At 37.0% G+C, this 19891-nt stretch overlaps 1 protein-coding gene across 2 annotated transcripts in view; it reads left to right on the top strand.

The window, feature by feature from the left end:
- Positions 1 to 19891, top strand: part of DHX9 (DExH-box helicase 9) — a 64093-nt gene that overhangs the window by 26740 nt on the left and 17462 nt on the right. For both annotated transcript variants that reach the window (XM_045811294.2, XM_045811295.2), the window contains 13 exons: positions 1317 to 1453; positions 1779 to 1868; positions 1970 to 2131; positions 2272 to 2349; positions 3108 to 3299; positions 9583 to 9724; positions 10173 to 10255; positions 12943 to 13099; positions 15274 to 15374; positions 16691 to 16904; positions 17091 to 17185; positions 17483 to 17556; positions 18713 to 18865. In XM_045811294.2, the coding sequence (XP_045667250.1) occupies positions 1317 to 1453; positions 1779 to 1868; positions 1970 to 2131; positions 2272 to 2349; positions 3108 to 3299; positions 9583 to 9724; positions 10173 to 10255; positions 12943 to 13099; positions 15274 to 15374; positions 16691 to 16904; positions 17091 to 17185; positions 17483 to 17556; positions 18713 to 18865 (1678 nt within the window). The remainder of the gene's footprint in view (positions 1 to 1316; positions 1454 to 1778; positions 1869 to 1969; positions 2132 to 2271; positions 2350 to 3107; positions 3300 to 9582; positions 9725 to 10172; positions 10256 to 12942; positions 13100 to 15273; positions 15375 to 16690; positions 16905 to 17090; positions 17186 to 17482; positions 17557 to 18712; positions 18866 to 19891) is intronic.

The following is a 19891-nucleotide window of genomic DNA, read 5'->3' on the forward strand; positions in this document are numbered from 1 at the left end:
GGAATGGATTGGGGGTATTCATAAAGGAAGTGAAAAGGCAAAGATATAATTGTGTATTCTCTATTCTGAGTAAGTTTAAAGCAAACAGTGTGTTATGCTTGAAAGTAAGGAACTAGCTTACTGGTTTTGTTACTAACATTGCTGGGACCCCATTAACTTAATCTGCATATTGAGAGAAATGGCCTAAGAGTCTTTTCAGTTTGTGAATTCTGCAGCTAACATTAAGGATTTGAATTTATAGTACATGAAAGACTTTCCTCATAAAATCAAACCTTCAAATGAATCAGAAAGAGATGGTGTTGAATTTTTTTATCCTAGACTTTAAAAACAAGTTAGACTTTGAGTAGATGGGATGTTAAGGGAAGAGGATAAAGGCAGTCCAGCTTGTTGTGCCGTTGATCTGACCTTCAGAATTAATTTGACTAAATTGGCTAGTAGGCCTAAGGGTATCTGTGCCCCTTCCTTACCTTATGTCATCTCCTAAAGCTGAATGATATCTGGAGGAGGAGAAACTTTATTGGCATTTTCTTTAAGAATTTGAGTAGTTTCTGGCTTCGGCCTTGTGCTAGGATCAGCAAATTATAGGCCTCTGGCCAAATACAGCCCACTACCTGTTGTATAAACAAAATTTTATTAGAACATAGTTACACTCGTTTGTTTATGTCAGGGGCTACCAAACTTTGATAAAAGCCCGGATCGTAAATATTTTAAGCTTTGCAGGTCACGTATATCACCCATTGTTATTTTTGTCTTATTTTTACAACACTTTAAAAACGTACAAGCCATTTTTAGTTCTTGGCCCCATAGTTTGTAAAACCCTAGTTTATGTGTTGTCTATGGATGCTTTCAGGCTAGGCAGAGTTGAGTGGCTGTGACAGACACTATGTGGCCTGCCAAGCCTAAACTATTATTTGATTCTTTGTAGAAGATTGCCAACTCCGGGTCTCAGTAACCACTTTGGACCCATTTTCATTTCTTTCTTTGTTTTGCTTTTCAAAAGTTAAACTACGTTTTCTTTCTTTGTTTTAACACCAAATGATATTAATAATGACAACTTGGTTGAAATCGGTTTACTGCTTTTATAATGATTTGTCTGTGTCTTAGTATCTGCCTGTAATCAAGGTAGTTATTTAATTGATGTGCTGTTAATGGAATTGCTTTTGGTTAGCAGTTAACATGAAAAAGAAAGAGTCTATAACATACTCTGTGTTTTAGGGGGACTTTTGTACCCAAGCCCCTAGTTGCCTATATTGAGATGTTTCTTTACTCGGATGATTTATCCTTTCATCTTTAGTAATCCTGAACTTAAATTATAGGGATTTTTGCACGTGAACATGGATCAAATAAAAAACTGGCAGCACAGTCCTGTGCCCTGTCACTTGTCAGACAACTCTACCATCTTGGAGTAATTGAAGCTTACTCTGGACTTACAAAGAAGAAAGAAGGAGAGACAGTGAGTCTTTAGACTTAGTAGCCCAGAGGGATATTGTAAGATTTAATTTAGCTTTTGATTGGTATCTGGTTAAAGAAGTTTAATTCATAGTTCTTGGAATCTTACCTTAAGAAATGGAAATGGCCCTGCTGATCATCTGTCTGGCATGATACTGTGTTCAGAGTGGACAATGAGTAAATAATCATCATTCTTTCACGATGAGGAACTGACTCATTGTTGGCTTTAGGAATATTGTAGACTATATGCTCTTAACCCTGCTGTAGTAGATTTGAGTAGTGTTCATGTGTGTGGTACATAATTTTCATGGCTATCCTTTTTTCTGTAGGTGGAGCCTTACAAAGTTAACCTCTCACAAGATTTAGAACATCAGCTGCAAAACATCATTCAGGAGCTAAATCTTGAGATCGTGCCCCCAGTAAGCATACAGTTAATTTAGTACACCTTTGTATTGAAAATTTCTAGTCTGACAAGCAACTGGTATTGGTGTTTTTTTTTGTTTTTCTTATTTTTTAATAGCCTGATGATCCTTTTATGCCTGTCGTACTGAATCTTGGCAAATTGGCTCACTTTGAGCCATCCCAGCGACAAAACCAAATGGGTGTGGTTCCTTGGTCACCTCCACAATCCAATTGGAATCCTTGGACTAGTAGCAACATTGATGAGGGGCCTCTGGCTTATGTGAGTGCAGCATTGTTTTTGAGCTCAGACTCTTTGTGTTTTATTTTTAATATATTTCATTAAGATGCCCAGATTTTAAAAAATGTTTTCAATTTGAAGCTAAGTTATGTGCTTTTGCTTGTCGCCTTCTCATTTCACAGGCTACTCCAGAACAAATAAGCATGGACCTCAAGAATGAGTTAATGTACCAACTGGAACAGGATCACGATTTGCCAGCAGTAAGTCAGTGAAGTATTTAGACATATTGTGCCCAGAGCTTTAGAACTTTCTGGGTATGGGCAAAAGAACAGTGAATAATATATTTTGCCCTTTCTAGGAGGTGGATCCAGAAGTATTTACCAAACCTCTAATTGTACTTATGTCTAAGGATAATTGTTTTGAGTTAAGGGCCTGGGATTCTTAGTTAATGTAAATGGAGAGGTTCCAGACTTTTTTTTTTTTTTTTTTTTTTTTTTTTTTAGCATTTTTCACTACTTTTTTGAGTAAAACAACATTAAAATGTTGTAAGAAGGGGAATGTATATGGAATGTTCAGGGAGAAAGGAAAACAAGAGGTTGGACAAGGCCACAAGGTAGATTCTTCAGAAACTCAGTGAAGAGGGACAGTTCTGTTAGAGATACAAATGTGTACATTGTTTTATGAAAAAATATATTGAGTATGAAGCCAGTGGAAAGGAATGTTTTTATAGAGATGGGAAATTTTTTTAGGATTAAGACCGTTGTTTCTAATGTATATGTTGGTAAAACTTTGTGGTGGAGCTTTCCTAAAACAGATCTTAGGGGTGCCTGGGTGGCTCACCTGGTTGGCCATCCGACTCTTGGTTTCAGTTCGGGTCATGATCTCAGGGTCGTGAGATTGAGCCCCGTGTCAGGCTCTGTGCTCAGTATGGAAATCTACTTAAGATTCTCTCCCTCTGCCCCTCCCCTCCTCTCTCTCTCTCTCTCTCTTAAAAAAAAAAAAAAAAAAAAAAAAAAAGATCTTACAGGAGAGAGAGTTGCTGCCTGTGAAGAAATTTGAAAGTGAAATCTTGGAAGCAATTAGTCAAAATTCGGTTGTCATTATCCGAGGCGCTACTGGATGTGGTAAAACCACACAAGTTCCACAGTTTATTCTAGATGACTTCATCCAGAATGACCGAGCAGCAGAGTGTAATATTGTAGTAACTCAGGTAAGTAGTAAGCCAGCTTACAAGGTATGTGTTTCGTGTGGATAGAGTTTGAGAGGTGGAAACACCTAGAGGCCAGGCTATTTCTAATTCTTCGATTAACTCCCCCTTGTAGCCACATTAAGCTCTTTAAAATTAAAAAAAAAAAAAAAAGAAGAGGAAGAATTTAAGTCTTGTTCTCATCTCCTTCACTGATAAGCTGAATTGAACCATGTGAGCGATTCTTTTTGTCTGGGCTAGAGGGAGTCTTTGGGCCTAGAATCAGACAAGACTAAGAATACATTCTCCCCAAGTTCACATGCAAGTCTTGGTCCTCTCCATCTTACCGTAATACTCAGAGCAGGAGTAGGCAAGCTAACAAAACAGTTAATGTTTGACTCTAACTGAATGCTTAAAGTATACCAGGTTCTGTTTTAAACAGTTGGTATTTTTTAAACTTGTGAAGTTTATTATGACTCTAAGATGTACATACTATTTTATATAGTATTTCTCCTTCTATAAATGAAGGTACAAAGAGTTAAATAAATTGCCCAAGTTATTAACACAGGAAGTAGTGAAACTGGGATTCAAAACCAATTTGCCTTTAGGATTCTTTTTTCTTAACTACTGCATTGTATTACCTTAACAGCAATAAGTGATGCCTGTGAGTTTGTTCCAGAGCTTAGGGAAAAGCTAATTAGCTCTTCCAAGCCTTCTCAGGTTAAAGCAGTTCCCATCAGCTCTAACCCTGTACTTCCTGGCACCTAGAAGGAGACCATTGCATAGAAACCAGATACCAGGCTGCCTCAGACCTTGACTTAGGGATTCTTAACCTGGGACACAAAATTGATCCTTGGGGAGAAGTAGTGAACCTCAAAATAGCAAAAATTATTTGTGCCTGTGCATTTATATGTATACATACATTTTTAAAATTTCTGAAATTGTGGTAGATCTTATAACCGGTATCTATGTTTGATATGACAGTTGGGTTTTTGGCCTAAAAAAAATTACTGAAGGGATGAGTGTTGCATTTAAAATCAGTGCTGTCTTAGGCTAAAAATATGATAGGTCTACATTTTTCTGGGAAAGGACCCTTAGCTTTCTTCTCCAAATGTTTTTTGATTGTCCTTCCCACTTGCAAAACTGGCTATGAATCCTTTGCCTCATAGTGAAAGTACCAGCCCCAAGTACGGTAACCAATAAAATGCCCTTGCTCTTTTTTTTTGTTGTTTGGTTTTTTGTTAATATCCATGCTCTTAATGCTTACCTGTCTTGTAGGAGGTATATTATTCAGAAGAGGAGTCTTGAGCTCTGCTCTGCCCTCCCTCCTTACTATCACTCTACACTTTTAATCTCAAAAAAAGTTGTCACATAGGAAGAGATGCAGAATTCAGCAGATGAGCTGAAAACCTGTGTTCTCACTCAGAAGTTGTTTACATGTCATGAGTAGAATAAAATCACTTCCTGCTCAAGTGAGGTGTTTTTTTCACTAGCCACCTAATAAATGTCAAAGCCAAGTTAATCTAGCCAAAAACGGCTTTTCTGTGTTCTAGACAAAATAGGCTTTTTGTATTAGTCTTAAACTTTGTATAATTTGCTTACTAGTTTGTGTCCCTTCTCAGATAATTTGGACATTTCTAGTGGTTTTATCTGTGAAATGCACAGATTTCGATATATAGGCTATAACAAATGTAAGCAGTGAATTACAGGGTGGAATGGTGGGCCAAATGTTACTTTACTTCCTTGCATATGAAAACAGCTTTCACTTCTCTATTAGTCCTCTTTTATTTATATTCCTTCATAAAGTGATAGAATCATGGAGTTGAAAGATACATCAGAGAATTATTCCATCTTTGTTCTCTGGGTAGAATGTTCATAAGAGGTGGTCACTTACACTCGAACATTTCCATCTGTGTGGGAATGTAGCTTGTGTTCTGATTTTGGACAAATAACTCTGAACTGTCATAATAAGTCTTTGTCCTAGTGTTTGTCTCAAAATCAGTGTCTGATACCTTTTTCCTGTAATGTCTTTAAAAGTTTAAAAAATTCTGTGGGGTTCCAGTATGTTTGCTTTGTCTTATAAACATCTAGAGTTCTGCCCTGAAGACAGGCAGTTAACCACATTTGAATGCATTGACATCCTACCTGGAATATAAAAGATGGGCCTTAGCATACTGACTGGTCATTGTAGAATATAATTTTTAATATTCTTTTTTTTTTTTTAAAGAAGGGCCCGAAAGTGTTCTTTTTTTATTTTATTTTTATTTTTTTTTTTAAGATTTTATTTATTCTACAGAGATAGAGACAGCCAGTGAGAGAGGGAACACAAGCAGAGGGAGTGGGAGAGGAAGAAGCAGGCTCATAGCAGAGGAGCCTGATGTGGGGCTCGATCCCATAACGCCGGGATCACGCCCTGAGCCGAAGGCAGACGCTTAACTGCTGTGCCACCCAGGCGCCCCAATTTTTAATATTCTTAATATTGTTTTTAATAATACATAGTACTTCAGGGGCACCCGGGCAGCTCAGTCGGTTAAGTCTCTGCCTTCGGCTCAGGTCATGATTGCAGGGTCCTAGGATCCAGCCACGCGACAGGGTTCCCTGCTCAGTGGGGAGTCTACTTCTCCCTCTGCCCTCCTGCCCCGCTTGTGCATGCCCTCCCCAAATAAATAAAATCTTTAAAAGGAAAAAAAATGTTAAAAAATACATAGTATTCTGTTAAGGCAATCTGAGACAGCATTAGTAATTTTTGTAGTAATATCACTATTGTATCTTTTTATCTTTTTCTTTTTCTCCCACTTGGTAGCCATTTATAGGAAACACATGAGGTCGTTACCTAAATTTTTCTGTTCCTGGTTTATATGTGTTATCTCAAGTCATAGAGCACAAGCTGAGAGTTATTATGGATTAGAATAAAACAGAATGGCTTAAACCATGACTCCTAACCTTACCACTATACTATAGAATAGTAAAGAAAGGAATAGTGAAGCCATATGTGGAAAGGTAGATCTCTAGGTGTAGACAAAAAATGATGTTTTACCGGTGAACCTTGCCTTGTATTTATTCACTATGGGATGGTATGTAAAACAGTTATTGAAGCACAGAAAATCAAGAGAAAGGAGATAAATTATTCAAGGGATAAGTGGAGCACTTTCTTCATAGGGTATCAAGTGGCATACAGTCTGAGAATATTTAAACATTCATTAGTCCTCTTCCATGTTAAGCAGTGTTCTCCCACACAAAGTGCCTGTCCTGTGAATATTTTCAATGAGCTAAGAATTATGAGAATTCGAAGATTATTTTTTAACTACTTTTTTCTAACTATAAAAGTAGTGTGTGTCCACTAGGGGGATAATTAGAAAATAGAGTAAATTTTAAAAGCAAAACCCACTCAAGAGCTCATCATCCAGAAGTAAACATTTTTACTTTAGATCTTTATCCTCTCAGACTTTATGCATACTATATGTATACCATCTTAACCTGTCCTCTTTGTGTAGCAATGTATTGTGGTAGAGCAACAATATAATTCTATAATAACTTAATAATTTTCCATTTTATGCATATGCTGTTATTCTTAAATGATGGATATTTTTTAAGATTGTTTCTAATATTTTGGTATTACATATGCTGAGATGAACGTACTTGTATATGCATCTTTATATACTCATTTGATTATTTCATTGGAATAGATTCAAAAACGAATTTTTGGGTCAGATGGTATACATATTTTAACTTCTATGCACCTGATATACACACCTCAGAGAAAGTCCTATCCTATACATATTTTAACTTTTATGCACTTTGCTATACCCACCTCAGGAAAAATCCCATCAAATTATTTATGAATGAAAGAAATTTTTCTCTTCACTATGTAGTTTAAGTGGGTTTTTTATTTATTTTAAAGTCAGGGCTGTTGAGAATACTGAAAGTTGAGAAGTCAGAGAAGCATACAGAAATATGGGAAGAAGATTGCAAGGTTATTTGTTTCTTTAGCTGTTTGAATGAATAGTCATCTTGATACTGATTCAAGGAGATGTGGCCCATAGAGCTTCTGAAGATGGTTGTTTTAGAACTTCTTATGTTAATTTGTAACCTCTATCATGGATGGCTTTCTTGAGTCTCTTAAGACAGTTGTGCTTGGGGGCCCTATAGAGTTGAGGGCTACAATAGGTACTGCTTAGGGAATATGCCATCTGCTGTCCATAGTCATTTTAAGAGGCTGGAAATTATAAAGATGGTAGACCTGAAGGTAGCCCCAAGGAGATAAAAGCAACCCCCAAGTACCCAATAACATATGAATATACTTCCGAAGAGTCAGATAACCCCATAGATTTGAAGTTCTTCTAGAAGCCATCTATTTAGTAGGAATGTCGAAAACTTTAGGAAAGACAAAACTAGAGCAAGGAGATAAGAGTGGTGTCAAGAATTTATCTGTTTAGGATCCCTGGGTGACTCAGTCAGTTAAGAATCTGCCTTCAGCTCAGATCATCACAGGGTCCTGGCATCCAGTACCGCATTAGGCTCCCTGGTCAGCGGGGGTCTGCTTCCTCTTCTACCCTTCCCCCCTGCTCGTGATTTCTCTCTCTCAGATAGATAAGTAAAATAATTTTTAAAAAAAATAATTTATGTGTTTATAGAAAGCAGTGAACTTCTTGAAAGGTCCCAGAAAACATTATATTTTGTACATTTAGTGGAATATTATTTTTACATTTCCTGATGGAAGTGTATAGTCGAACTTCTCTTGAAGGCTAAATATAGAACTCAATTCTTCATGTAACACTTATTCACAGTTAGTGGGGTGCAGAGTACAGGTCAGTAGTGGTCAGTAAAAGCTAGCATAGTTCAGCAAGTCAAGGCACAGAAACCAGAGTATAAGCTCAGGAAAACTCAACAGCATGTGTTCAAGACGGCGTCTTTTAATCCCTTACCTTTGTGGAAAGGATAAATATAAATTAGGTGATTGTATACTTATATTTGTTACCAGCCCCATACCCTACAGGACTCCTAAATTAGGGTTATAAAATTAATCAATCATGTTTTTTATTGATTCAAAAAATATTAATAGCTTTAGTGAAGTTACTAAGGTTTTGTTTTGGACTTGTTTTGTTTTAAAGATTGTTATTAGTCTCTGATTTCCTAAAGAGTCATGTCATAACCTGGGGTAACATCATATTGATATTTAAATATGAAACTCAGAAAAAGTTTTCTCGGGGTGCCTGGGTGACTCAGTCGTTAAGCGTCTGCCTTCGGCTCAGGTCATGATCTCAGCGTTCTGGGATTGAGCCCCTCATCGGGCTCCCTGTTCAGAGGGAAGCCTGCTTCTCCCTCTCCCACTACCTTTGCTTGTGTTCCCTCTTTTGTTGCCTCTCTCTCTGTCAAATAAACAAATAAAATCTTAAAAAAAAAAAAGAAAAGAAAAAGTTTTCCCAAGCAAGGACTAAAGTACAACCTGTCATCAAGAACTTTTTGACAAAATCAAATTCAAGGCAGCTTAGAAGTATTCAGTCTTTATAAATCTGCGTGTACCTCCATATCCGTACCTTCAGGACATAGTAGTAGCCATAGTATCCAAGTAAATATTCTTTTGCATACCTACAGGAACATGGAATACTTGAGAAAATTTTATTTTCAGAAAAATTAAGGTCCAACACTTAAAACATTAGCAGCATTTCCTCTTGGGTTTGGCATATTTATTGCTGGAAGCAGTAATATACACTCTGTTTTCCTCACTGTACAAGCTTGTCAAGAACAAGAGTGATTTCATTTAGTTTTCCGTCTTTAGCACTGTCTGTGGCACCTGATGCAAATATGCAATGAGTAGTGTCTTTATGAGTTAATAGAATGATTGAATGAAAGGTGGCCATAGTAGATATGGCCAAGAAGGAGCTTATTTACCTTCCTCATACTTAATACAGCTCAGTTAAATAATTTTTTAGACATGTGCCTTCCCTTTGGTAGGCATTTACAAGAACTCCCGATATGTGCTCTGCCCCCTTTCTTACTGGAAAACTACTCTGACTATTAAGAGTTTGGGCCAATGGTGAAAACATTTTATTTTATATAAAAACCTGAGAGTTATTTTATATACAAAATGAGAAACAGCATTTTTAAGAGTCTGCCATAGAATTAAGTGGTAATTTTTTTGTTCTGAATTTTGGAGCTTGGTTAAAAAAAAAAATCATTACTATTACTGTTTGTGTTGATTGCTGAGCTGGCAGTGGGACAGATTTACTACGGTAATTTAACCCTAATAAACAAGTGTAACTGTTATTTTTGTAGCTTTGAATCACTTTCTTTTTTCTTGTCTCAGCCCAGGAGAATAAGTGCAGTTTCTGTGGCTGAACGAGTTGCCTATGAGAGAGGAGAAGAGCCTGGAAAAAGCTGTGGCTATAGCGTTCGATTTGAGTCTGTCCTTCCCCGCCCTCATGCCAGTATAATGTTTTGTACTGTCGGTCAGTAATTTGTTTTATTTTGGTCTTTGACTTGGAGTTTATATTGTGTTATTTATGAAGAAACTTGGTAACAGTGCAGAGTGGCTAGAAATAAGAAGTCAAGGAGTCAGATTCAGAATTCTTGTTTCAGTAGAACTTGTGGCACTTTTTCTCTAAATGGAGAGCATTATGTTACCCGCTGGTTGTTGTAGATAAAATCTGCTTAGGTTACTAGAGTTATGTCTTTTAATGCTCTTTTCATTGAACGAATGTGTTTCAGAATACACTGTTACCTTTTAATAATTTAAATATACAGATTACTATTTCTTCTCTAAAATCTTGCTGGGGTTATATTAACTGAAGCATAATTGATTGTCTAGAAGTTTGTTTCTTTACACATTTTTATACCTCCCCCTACTTTAATCAACATAGAAACTTACCTCGTTGTTCCGCTCATTTCCTTTTCCAGGTGTGCTCCTAAGAAAATTAGAAGCAGGCATTCGAGGAATCAGTCACGTAATTGTAGATGAAATACATGAAAGAGACATAAATGTAAGTAACTTGAGAGATACAGTAAAGTACTAATGCTAATATTCTGAATCAAAAAATCAAGGTAGAATGTCTTCCCTTTTCCTACTTTTTTTACATCTTCTATCAAAATCAGTCACTAAGATACTGGACACTTGTTTTTTTAGCAAGGCAAATAAACCTTTTTGTCTTTGTTAAACGCACAGAATTCTGGAAGTCCTCTTGTTAAGTATCATTGCAGTGATCAGTAAGAGGTAGCATAATTCAGCAGCTGAACTGTTTATGACTGAATCATTGATAGAATTTTAATAATTAGTTTTTCTTTGAACTGGAGATTTATCCAGGATAAATTTTCTAAGTTTTAAAATGCAGTATAATTAGTAATGTCTTTCTAGATGTTTGTAGCTCTGATCTTTTCAGATATTAATGATAATCATGCCAAATTAGGAAGAAACTAGAATTTATTTTATAACCCTTCCCTTTTTTGGTCTTTGGCAAAATTTGTATACAATTACTGTATAATTGTGTAATTTGAAGGTTGATAGCATAAAGCAATGATTTGTCTTTATGCCACTATTTTACATATCCAAACAAAGGTGTCAGTGAATAGGCAATATGTCATTCGAACTGTTACCAAGCTGCTGTTGCTCAAAACATTTACTGGAGCACCTTCTCTTTAGAAAATACTTGTATAGCTGTTGTTGCTCATCATCTTTACTTTAGCAAAACTTTGACCTTTATGGTTGAGCTAAAACGAGTAAGAAAGTTTATTTAGATAGCTTTTAAAATCTGAAATTTAACTTTTCAGTGGGATAAATTTTTTGCTGTTTTGTCATTCAAAATCTCTTGAAAACTGTAGTTCTTTTTCTGATTAACTTAAAATGAAATGTTTCAGTATTATCTTCACTAGCATGGTAACATACCAGTTTTTAGAGTTTGTCCCAGATCTTACTGGAAATATCATGGATCATCATTACTATTTTCCTAAAAAACAGATAAGTGGTTTGGTCAGCTTTCCTTCAAAGCTGTCAGGTCTGTATAAATATACTGTTCACAGTGAAAAATGAAAAAATGCCTTTGTAGAAACTTATTATATTCTCTTTCAGATGACCCTTATCCTAAATTATCCAACTTAGAGGCCAATTATTATAAATAGTAGGGAATACGAAAATTTAACAGTGCGGCTGGATGAAAAAGTTAATTACAAAAGTCAGTTGTGTTTTGTGTATTATAAACAAACAGCTAGAAAACAACTCAAAAGATACCATTGCAATAGTTAGAATGTCAGGTACTTCAGAATAAATCAATCCTATAGATACCACTTCTCCCCAAGTTGATCCAGTTTGATGAGTGCAGTTCTTTTTTTTTTTTTTTTTATTAAGATTTTATTTATTTATGTGACAGAGAGACAGCCAGCGAGAGAGGGAACACAGCAGGCGAGTGAGAGAGGAAGAAGCAGGCTCCCAGCGGAGGAGCCCGATGTGGGACTCGATCCCGGAACACCGGGATCACGCCCTGAGCCGAAGGCAGACGCTTTAACGACTGCACTACCCAGGCGCCCCCGATGAGTGCAGTTCTAATCAAGTTCCCATCAGGGTTTTTCATAGAATTTAATAGACTGATTATGAATACTTCAGCGAAGATTTATGTCCAAAAATAACCAGGATTTCTGGAGAACAGCAGAATGGATTGTCTTGGCTTTATAGATATCAGGACTTAATTCAAAGCTATAATAATTGAGATAGAACATGAGTTGACAGTTTGATCCTTGAATTATTCAGAATGTGGAAACTGGAAACAGATGGTGTGTTGAATGCCGCTTTGGTATAAGAGAGCGATGGCATATTGGGTCATTGGGGAAGGGGAGTGGGTTCTTCAACAAATTGGCTGGAAACAAGTGGTCATCATAAGGAAATATTTGCAGTTGGATCCTTGCCTCCTATCCAGATACAAAAATCAATTCCAGATAGATTAAGGACTTAAATGCCAAAGCAGTTTTTAAAATCATAAGTAAAAAATACAATTAAACATCTAGACAGCACTGTCCAATAGAAATATATTTCTGTATATGTAGTGTGTGTGTGTGTGTGTGTGTGTGTGTGTGTAGTATAGGTATCTGTACAGATGACAGAGGAAAGGTATATGAAAAGGAATAAGATGATTCAGGATGGTTTTCTCTAGTTGAGTGAGGCAGTGATGGGCAAGAGGGCCACACAGCCAGAGAAAAGTTTTGTCAGAGCTGTAGCTTTCGTGTTGTCTGGTATCACCTATTAAGTTATAACTGTTTTGTCCATTATTTTGTTTGAATGAACCAAATAAGACCTTTTCAACATTTTTAAGATTAGCTTTGCAGGTGGTTGGATAACTGAGTTTTGGTTCATCATGGCTTTCCCTCTTCCCTAGTTAAAGTTTGTATACCTACAAATATAAATTTCACTGGAAATTTTGAGATGAATTCTTTGCTCTCATTAATTTTTTTTCCTCTTCCCTTCTACCTAAATAGCACTCATTTCTAATCCCAATAGCTATTAGGCTACAACTGTTCTTAAAAATAAATACTACTGAATCCCGCAGTAACCCTTTATCTTATGTTTCTGCAAGCCACCAAAGAAACTGGATTTCACTGATTTCTGTATGACACAAGAAATCTCTTGGGTGTCTGTCATTAGCATGAACTTCTTATGCAATTTTTTTCATTTGTGTTTTAATAGACCGACTTCCTTTTGGTAGTATTGCGTGATGTGGTTCAGGCTTATCCTGAAGTTCGCATTGTTCTCATGTCTGCTACTATTGACACGAGTATGTTCTGTGAATATTTCTTCAATTGCCCCATCATTGAAGTTTATGGGAGGACTTACCCAGTTCAAGGTAAATAGTTTGGAGGTGGGGTGGGAGGGTGAATATCTTTTATGTATTGGTGTTTGGATTTTCTTAATCTTGGAGATTGGAGTAATAGTTCAAAAGACATTTAAAATACAGTCCAAAGTAGAATATCAAATGCATCATAGCATTCTTGGGCTTTGAGTCAAGCAGTAGTGAGTACAATCTGAGGAGCAAGAACAAGTTTCATTCATTACTTGAGGAGTTGGCATATCCAGTAAATTTCCTGCCTTTTTCTTATAGCCAAAGATAACTTTCAGAATTATATACTGTCAAGTGTAAATCAGTATGGCTTATAGATGTTTATGAGAAATACTATTAAAAAGCTTACGTAGCCAGAGTCAAATTACAAGAGAATCTTTCTTAGAGCCAAAGCCGGCATGTGTTAAAATGACATTAAGGTGAGTATGTCAAGATCGAGTATTTCCGATAAGTAAGAGCCCCTTTACTTTTTTTTTCTTTGGATTTGTTTATTTTAGAGAGAGCGTCCGTGGGCCAACTAGAGCAGGGGGAGGGGCACTGGGAGAGGGGAAGCAGACTCCCCGCCGAGTGGAGAGCCTGAGAAGCCTGAGGACTAGGGGCTTGATCTCCCCAGAGATCATAACCTGAACCAAAACCATGAGTAGGATGCTTAACTGACTGAGCCACCCAGGCGCCCCACTCCTTTACTTTCTTCAGAATAGTTTATCACCATTTTTAGGATAGTCATCTAATAGCTTGGTTAAAAAAGTGAATTCCAGCACAGTCAAATTAAGGGCATGAAAATAAGCTAAGAAATTTTTGCTGTGTGGGTATGAAATGATAAATGATTATGTCAGGGTACTATTTTTTGATCAGAAGTAAGGGTAGCTCTACAATAAAAGGCAATGCACTTGTATCTTGTGAAGGTACAGATTGACAGTTGTAAAACTGTTTACATGTATATTGAGATTGAAAAAATTATTAAGTGGATGGCAGATGGGGGAGCCAGGTTTACTGTTGGAGTGAGAGGCTATAGGTAAGTAGGAGGGAAGGCTTGAATGAACCATGTGGAAACATTAGTAAGAAGTCGTGTTCGGATACAAGTGAATAGATACAGATAATTAAAAATATGTGTGGATACATGGGTGAGTATGCTTGTGTATATTTCCTAGCTCTGTCTGCTGACCACAGTGATGGAGACAGAGGGACACAAGAGCCAACCTGTAAGAGTTGGAATAATTTGAACAAAAATAAATAAAGTAACATAGTACTGGATTATAACTCTAAGGATAAAATAAATATCCATGCGTCCATATGGTGGTTGAATGAATAAATGGGTAATAAAAACCATCTCTCATATGGAATAATTCCAGAAAAATTATATAGATACTTTCCCTCTTAACTCAGAAAAGTGAGGCTTACGTCCTTGTCCCTTGAGTGTCTTGTGTTTAATGACTTGCTTCCACAGAGTAGAGGATGGAAGGGGAGAAACAACAGTAGCTTCACAGTGACTTGGAGTATACTTGTATACTCTTGTATATGCTGTTTGGAGTAACTTGACAAACACTGTCTCAGGTGAACGAGTTTAACGTCATCAGTGAGAGTCATATTGGTTGTATGTACCCTCGATACAATGTGAACAGTAGCACTTTAGGGCTCTTAGGATATAGGGGGGAATTGTTTATAGATGATGAGACATTTCTGGGCCCAGCAGAGAACCTCAGGAGTATAATTGATCAGCAGATATTCCAGCTTTGCTGATGTCCTTCTATAGAGTAGTAACTAAAGGGAACCCATTTTATGTGTATATCCTGATAAAGGAGGAATGGACTACAGTATATTACTGTATTCACATTCTTTCTTTCCATATCTAACTGCCATACCATGGGAGGGTACACCATAGTGCATGTACTCTATAGGCATTCCACAAACGTTTGATGGAGTATTGGATATAGAGGGTACCCTGTCTGGCTTAGTGGAAACGTGTAGGAGAGATACCTCACCCTCCTTCAAGGTCAAGAGACAGGAACACTGAGTTTGGAAAAAAAGGTTATTTATTACCACTGGAATTTCTTGCTTGTTATGAAGAATCAGATTGAAGGGTATTAAGGTCATTTTGAGTTAGGAATTAGAAAATGAGTTTTGAAGACTGCTCCATTCTGAAAGTTGATGGTACTCACCTGACTGGATTGTCTTGGCAGAATATTTTTTGGAAGACTGTATTCAGATGACCCACTTTATTCCTCCACCAAAGGACAAGAAGAAGAAGGATAAGGAAGATGATGGTGGTGAGGATGATGATGTAAGTGAATCTTCATGGAAAGTTTTCATTAGGGACAAATTGTTATTGTTGTGAACAGAATGGTTTTAGTAAAAACATGCAATGAATTAGCATTATAGAAAACTTTTTAAAAAAGTGAATGTAATGTCTATTTTTAAATTAATTGGTGTATTTTACTCCAAAGGATTCCATGTTCAGTGACAGGCTCTTTTCATACTACAAGTTAAGTCATCTCTGGATAAAGGTCAAAAGAATAAGGAGGAAAGAGTAAGATGTGTAAAGGCCACATGTGGTTAGATACAACTCCCATTTTGCAAGGGTTTGTTTTCCGCGGGCCACAGTACCCGGCAAGCTAGTAGAAAAGCAAAGTCAGGTGCTCCATCCCAGATCTACTAAATCAGAATGTACATTTTAACAAAATCTCCATGTGATCCATATGTACAATAAAATTTTTGAAGCAGCAGCTACCCTTCTAGATTAGAGAGCCTGTGTGGTGATGACATGATCAGATGGAGAGTATTAAACCAGCGTGTCATGAGGGATTTCCTAAGAAGAAAGAGGAAAGAAAAATAACACTGATTTTGAGATTTGGACCACTGATAATACAAAAATGCATCTTGTATCTGGAATTTTGAACAGAATACTGTCAGATAGTTAGCAGTGCAGAATTTGATAGGCAGTAAGTTGGAATATTTTTAATCAGAAGGTGGGATATAAGTGAATAGCAAATGAGAAAGTTTATTGGGCAGAAAAAAGACAATGTAACAACTTTCTCATTACTAAAAGGCTTGGTTTAGCACTGATTCTAAGACTTTTTAGAAAATACAGACCACATTTTAGAAATAGGTGATCAAATGAGCTGCCAGCTGGACACTCATTTAAGAATTAAAGGACTTCATATTTGGTATGAGATGAGCCTGGGAATTACACAGGGAGGTGTTGTGTATAGGTAAAATAATTATATGGTAATTGATAAAAAGGATCATAGGAGCAGTTCATTAATCATTAAGGAGAATATTTTTGAGAAACAAATGGAGTAAAAGTCTTAAATACAGTTGGGAGCCATTAGAAGTTTCAGAGTCAAATTTTAAGAGTTTGTGCTTGAATTTTAGACATTGCCTCTGGGAAATATTGGTCATGAGAAAAATTAGTATCTCAATATGTAGTAGGTTTTACATTTTTGGAAATTAAATTTCTTCTGTATGCCAGATATGACTAATCAGTTAGAATTAAGAAGGACTTTAGGTGTTATTAGAATGTTAAAAACAAATCTAAGAGACATCTCATGAGCTGTTTTAATTAAGACAGTTCAAAATATGTCTCCCTGTTTTTTTCAGGCAAATTGCAACCTGATCTGTGGTGATGAGTATGGTCCAGAAACAAAGATGAGCATGGCTCAGTTGAATGAAAAGGAAACCCCTTTTGAACTCATCGAAGCTCTACTTAAGTACATTGAGACCCTTAATGTTCCTGGAGCTGTGTTGGTTTTTTTGCCTGGCTGGAATTTGATTTATACTATGCAGAAGCATTTGGAGATGAATCCACATTTTGGTATGAGTCTTTGAATTCTCACATATTTAACAGTGAAAAATGAGTATTTGTGCTTGTGCCCTAGCCAGCATGTGAAAACAAAATGTGTTGTGTCAGTATTTGAATAAAAATATACATAATATAGAGCAGTTTCTATTTAAAAACAGACTATTATTTTTAGACCTTAACCTTTCCTTATTGTTATAGGAAGCCATAGGTATCAGATTCTACCTCTGCATTCTCAGATTCCTCGAGAGGAACAGCGCAAAGTATTTGATCCAGTACCAGCTGGAGTAACCAAGGTAAATAGTAAACATTTACATTTATGAGGTTGGAAGTTACATAGATATTAAACAAATATTACAGGCCTTCAAAGAGCTACCCCCCCAAAATTATAATCCCACTAAATTGAGGAGGGAAAGAAAGGGTCTTCTCTTCCTGAGCTTAGTAGGTTTTTCATTAGCTGGGCAGTGGGTGGATGATTTTTTTTAAGGCTCCTGGAATTCTCTTGTCACTTGTTATATAAGCAAGTCATTTTTTTAAGTGCATAACAGGAAAATATTTTCTGAAGTATAATTTTTCTTAATATTTTTTCACAGGTTATTTTGTCCACAAATATTGCTGAGACTAGTATTACCATAAATGATGTCGTTTATGTCATTGACTCCTGCAAGTAAGTTTCAGAGGAACCTATTTGCCTAGAATAAATCTTAAGAATGTTCCATGTAGTATTTAGTATCAGTTAACAGAGTCAAAATCACCCTTTTTTTTTATGAAGTCCTGTGTTCTTGTACTGTCTAAATTATCGTGGCCGAGTATATACTGGGTTACAGGCTAATTAATAATTCTTGGTGTTGATTTATCACAAATCAGTTATCATGGTAGAAAGTGACAAAGCTTGACACTCTAACTTCTGAGCTTCCCACTGCTCTTGTCTGCTGATCTTTGCTCATTTCTCATTGTGTATTTCCATTGATCGCAGCCATACAGTAGCATACTGTTTAGTGTATAAAGATGGCCAATATTTAGCTTATGACAAATATCCTACCTATGGGACTTTCACTTACAAATTAAAAGAATTCATATTTGGTATGTGATGAGCCTGGAAAATACACAGGGATGCATTGTGTATAAAGTACACAATTATATGGTAAATGATACACAGGACAGAAAAGTCAAAACTGTTATTATCTGGCTAGCTTGTGCCCCGTGTCTTCTTTACATAGTCCCTCAGCCTCCCCTGGCAATTTAGAAAGATCTGACAGTGCCCACTGTAGGGAATAGTGCCTTGCACGCAGTTCTCCTGTGCCAGCTGCCTGTGTGGAACATTGAAGGATTCTCAGGTTCCTTAGTGGTTCAGCAGGACTGTGCGGGCACTGCTTGGTGAGGTCATCAACTTTTAGATCATAGATAGCCTGGAAGTTACACTGAACTTTGGAATAGACTTGGCTTGAATAATTACTGTTTACTCTCCCGTATGTGCCAAATCCTGTCTGAATGCTTTTCATTCATTAATTCACTTAATGTTGATAAATAAAAACCCTGTGAGGTCAGTAAGAGTATTATAGCCATTTTCAGATGAGGAAAATGGGGCACGGAAAGGTTAGTAACTTGGCCAAGACCGTTCGGCTGGTAAGTGGCACAGACGTGTTGTTACTGTGTCTTACAAGGTAGACAACTCAGAGGGTACAGTCAGATTTTTCTGGTGCTGCTCACAGGCTTCATGTCAGCATAGCTACCTGGAAAGCATCCATCCCTTAGTGGAAATATGATAGTTATGTACTGGTGGTGCATGTGAGTCTTAGAATTAGCCACTGTTTCCTATTTAGGCAGAAGGTGAAGCTCTTCACTGCTCACAACAATATGACCAACTATGCTACAGTGTGGGCATCCAAAACAAACCTTGAGCAGCGGAAAGGACGAGCTGGCCGTGTGCGGCCTGGATTCTGCTTTCACCTATGTAGCCGAGCTCGTTTTGAGAGGTAAGACCAATTCTTAAATAAAGACTACTACAGATTTGTTTTTTTACCCCTTCATACAATACATCCCCTCCCGCCCCCACCCTGCTGTAAACTTACTGAACTCAAGAGTACATAAATGCCTCCAGTTACGGCTTAAATAACAAGATTGTGGATGAGGATGAAATTGTCAGTGATGGCATGTTTGATACTGATTTTCTGATTACTACTAATCTTTTAAAGGGAGGCTATACAGACATTATTTTGGTTCCACATAGGTCACTTTAGGATTACTGATATTTATGGAATGGTTAACTTCTTGAAAAATAACATTTAAAAAGTACACTTTTTCCCTCCACTGTTAGCACATCCTCATATGCCTGAGAAATAGAGGGCATTATTTGGATAAGGGAACTAAAGCTTAAGGTGCTTAGCTGACTTCTTCAGGACTGAAACCCAAGTCTGTTAGTACCTTGTCCAATTCCATTTATACTCTGTGCCTTTTGGGGAATGTGGTTGGAACTTGTTGGTTTAAGAAAATCCTTATCTTTTCGAGTTATAGATTAAAGATCTATAGTTATATGTTTCTGGATATCCATGTGTGTGTACTTGCTTTAACCGATTGACCATAAGATAGAGTTAGGAGGTTTGTACATGTGTGTATTTATCACAAAAAAGTATTGTGGGACAGGGGCACCTGGGTGGCACAGCGGTTAAGCGTCTGCCTTCGGCTCAGGGCGTGATCCCGGCGTTATGGGATCGAGCCCCACATCAGGCTCCTCTGCTGGGAGCCTGCTTCTTCCTCTCCCACTCCCCCTGCTTGTGTTCCCTCTCTCGCTGGCTGTCTCTATCTCTGTCAAATAAATAAATAAAATCTTTAAAAAAAAAAAAAAAGTATTGTGGGACAGACTTAATTTAGGTGACCAGATGTACATAATGCACTGAAGAAAAATTTTGCAAGGAAACTTTGATTTGCTTTGGTACTGGTAACTTACGGCTCCCTGGTAATAGTAAATGTGGGTTTATTTGAGCATCAGAAATTAGCTCAGG

The sequence above is a fragment of the Ursus americanus genome, chromosome 2 (assembly GCF_024610735.1).
Source record: "Ursus americanus isolate L20-20 chromosome 2, mUrsAme1.1.p, whole genome shotgun sequence".
Lineage (NCBI taxonomy): Eukaryota > Metazoa > Chordata > Mammalia > Carnivora > Ursidae > Ursus > Ursus americanus.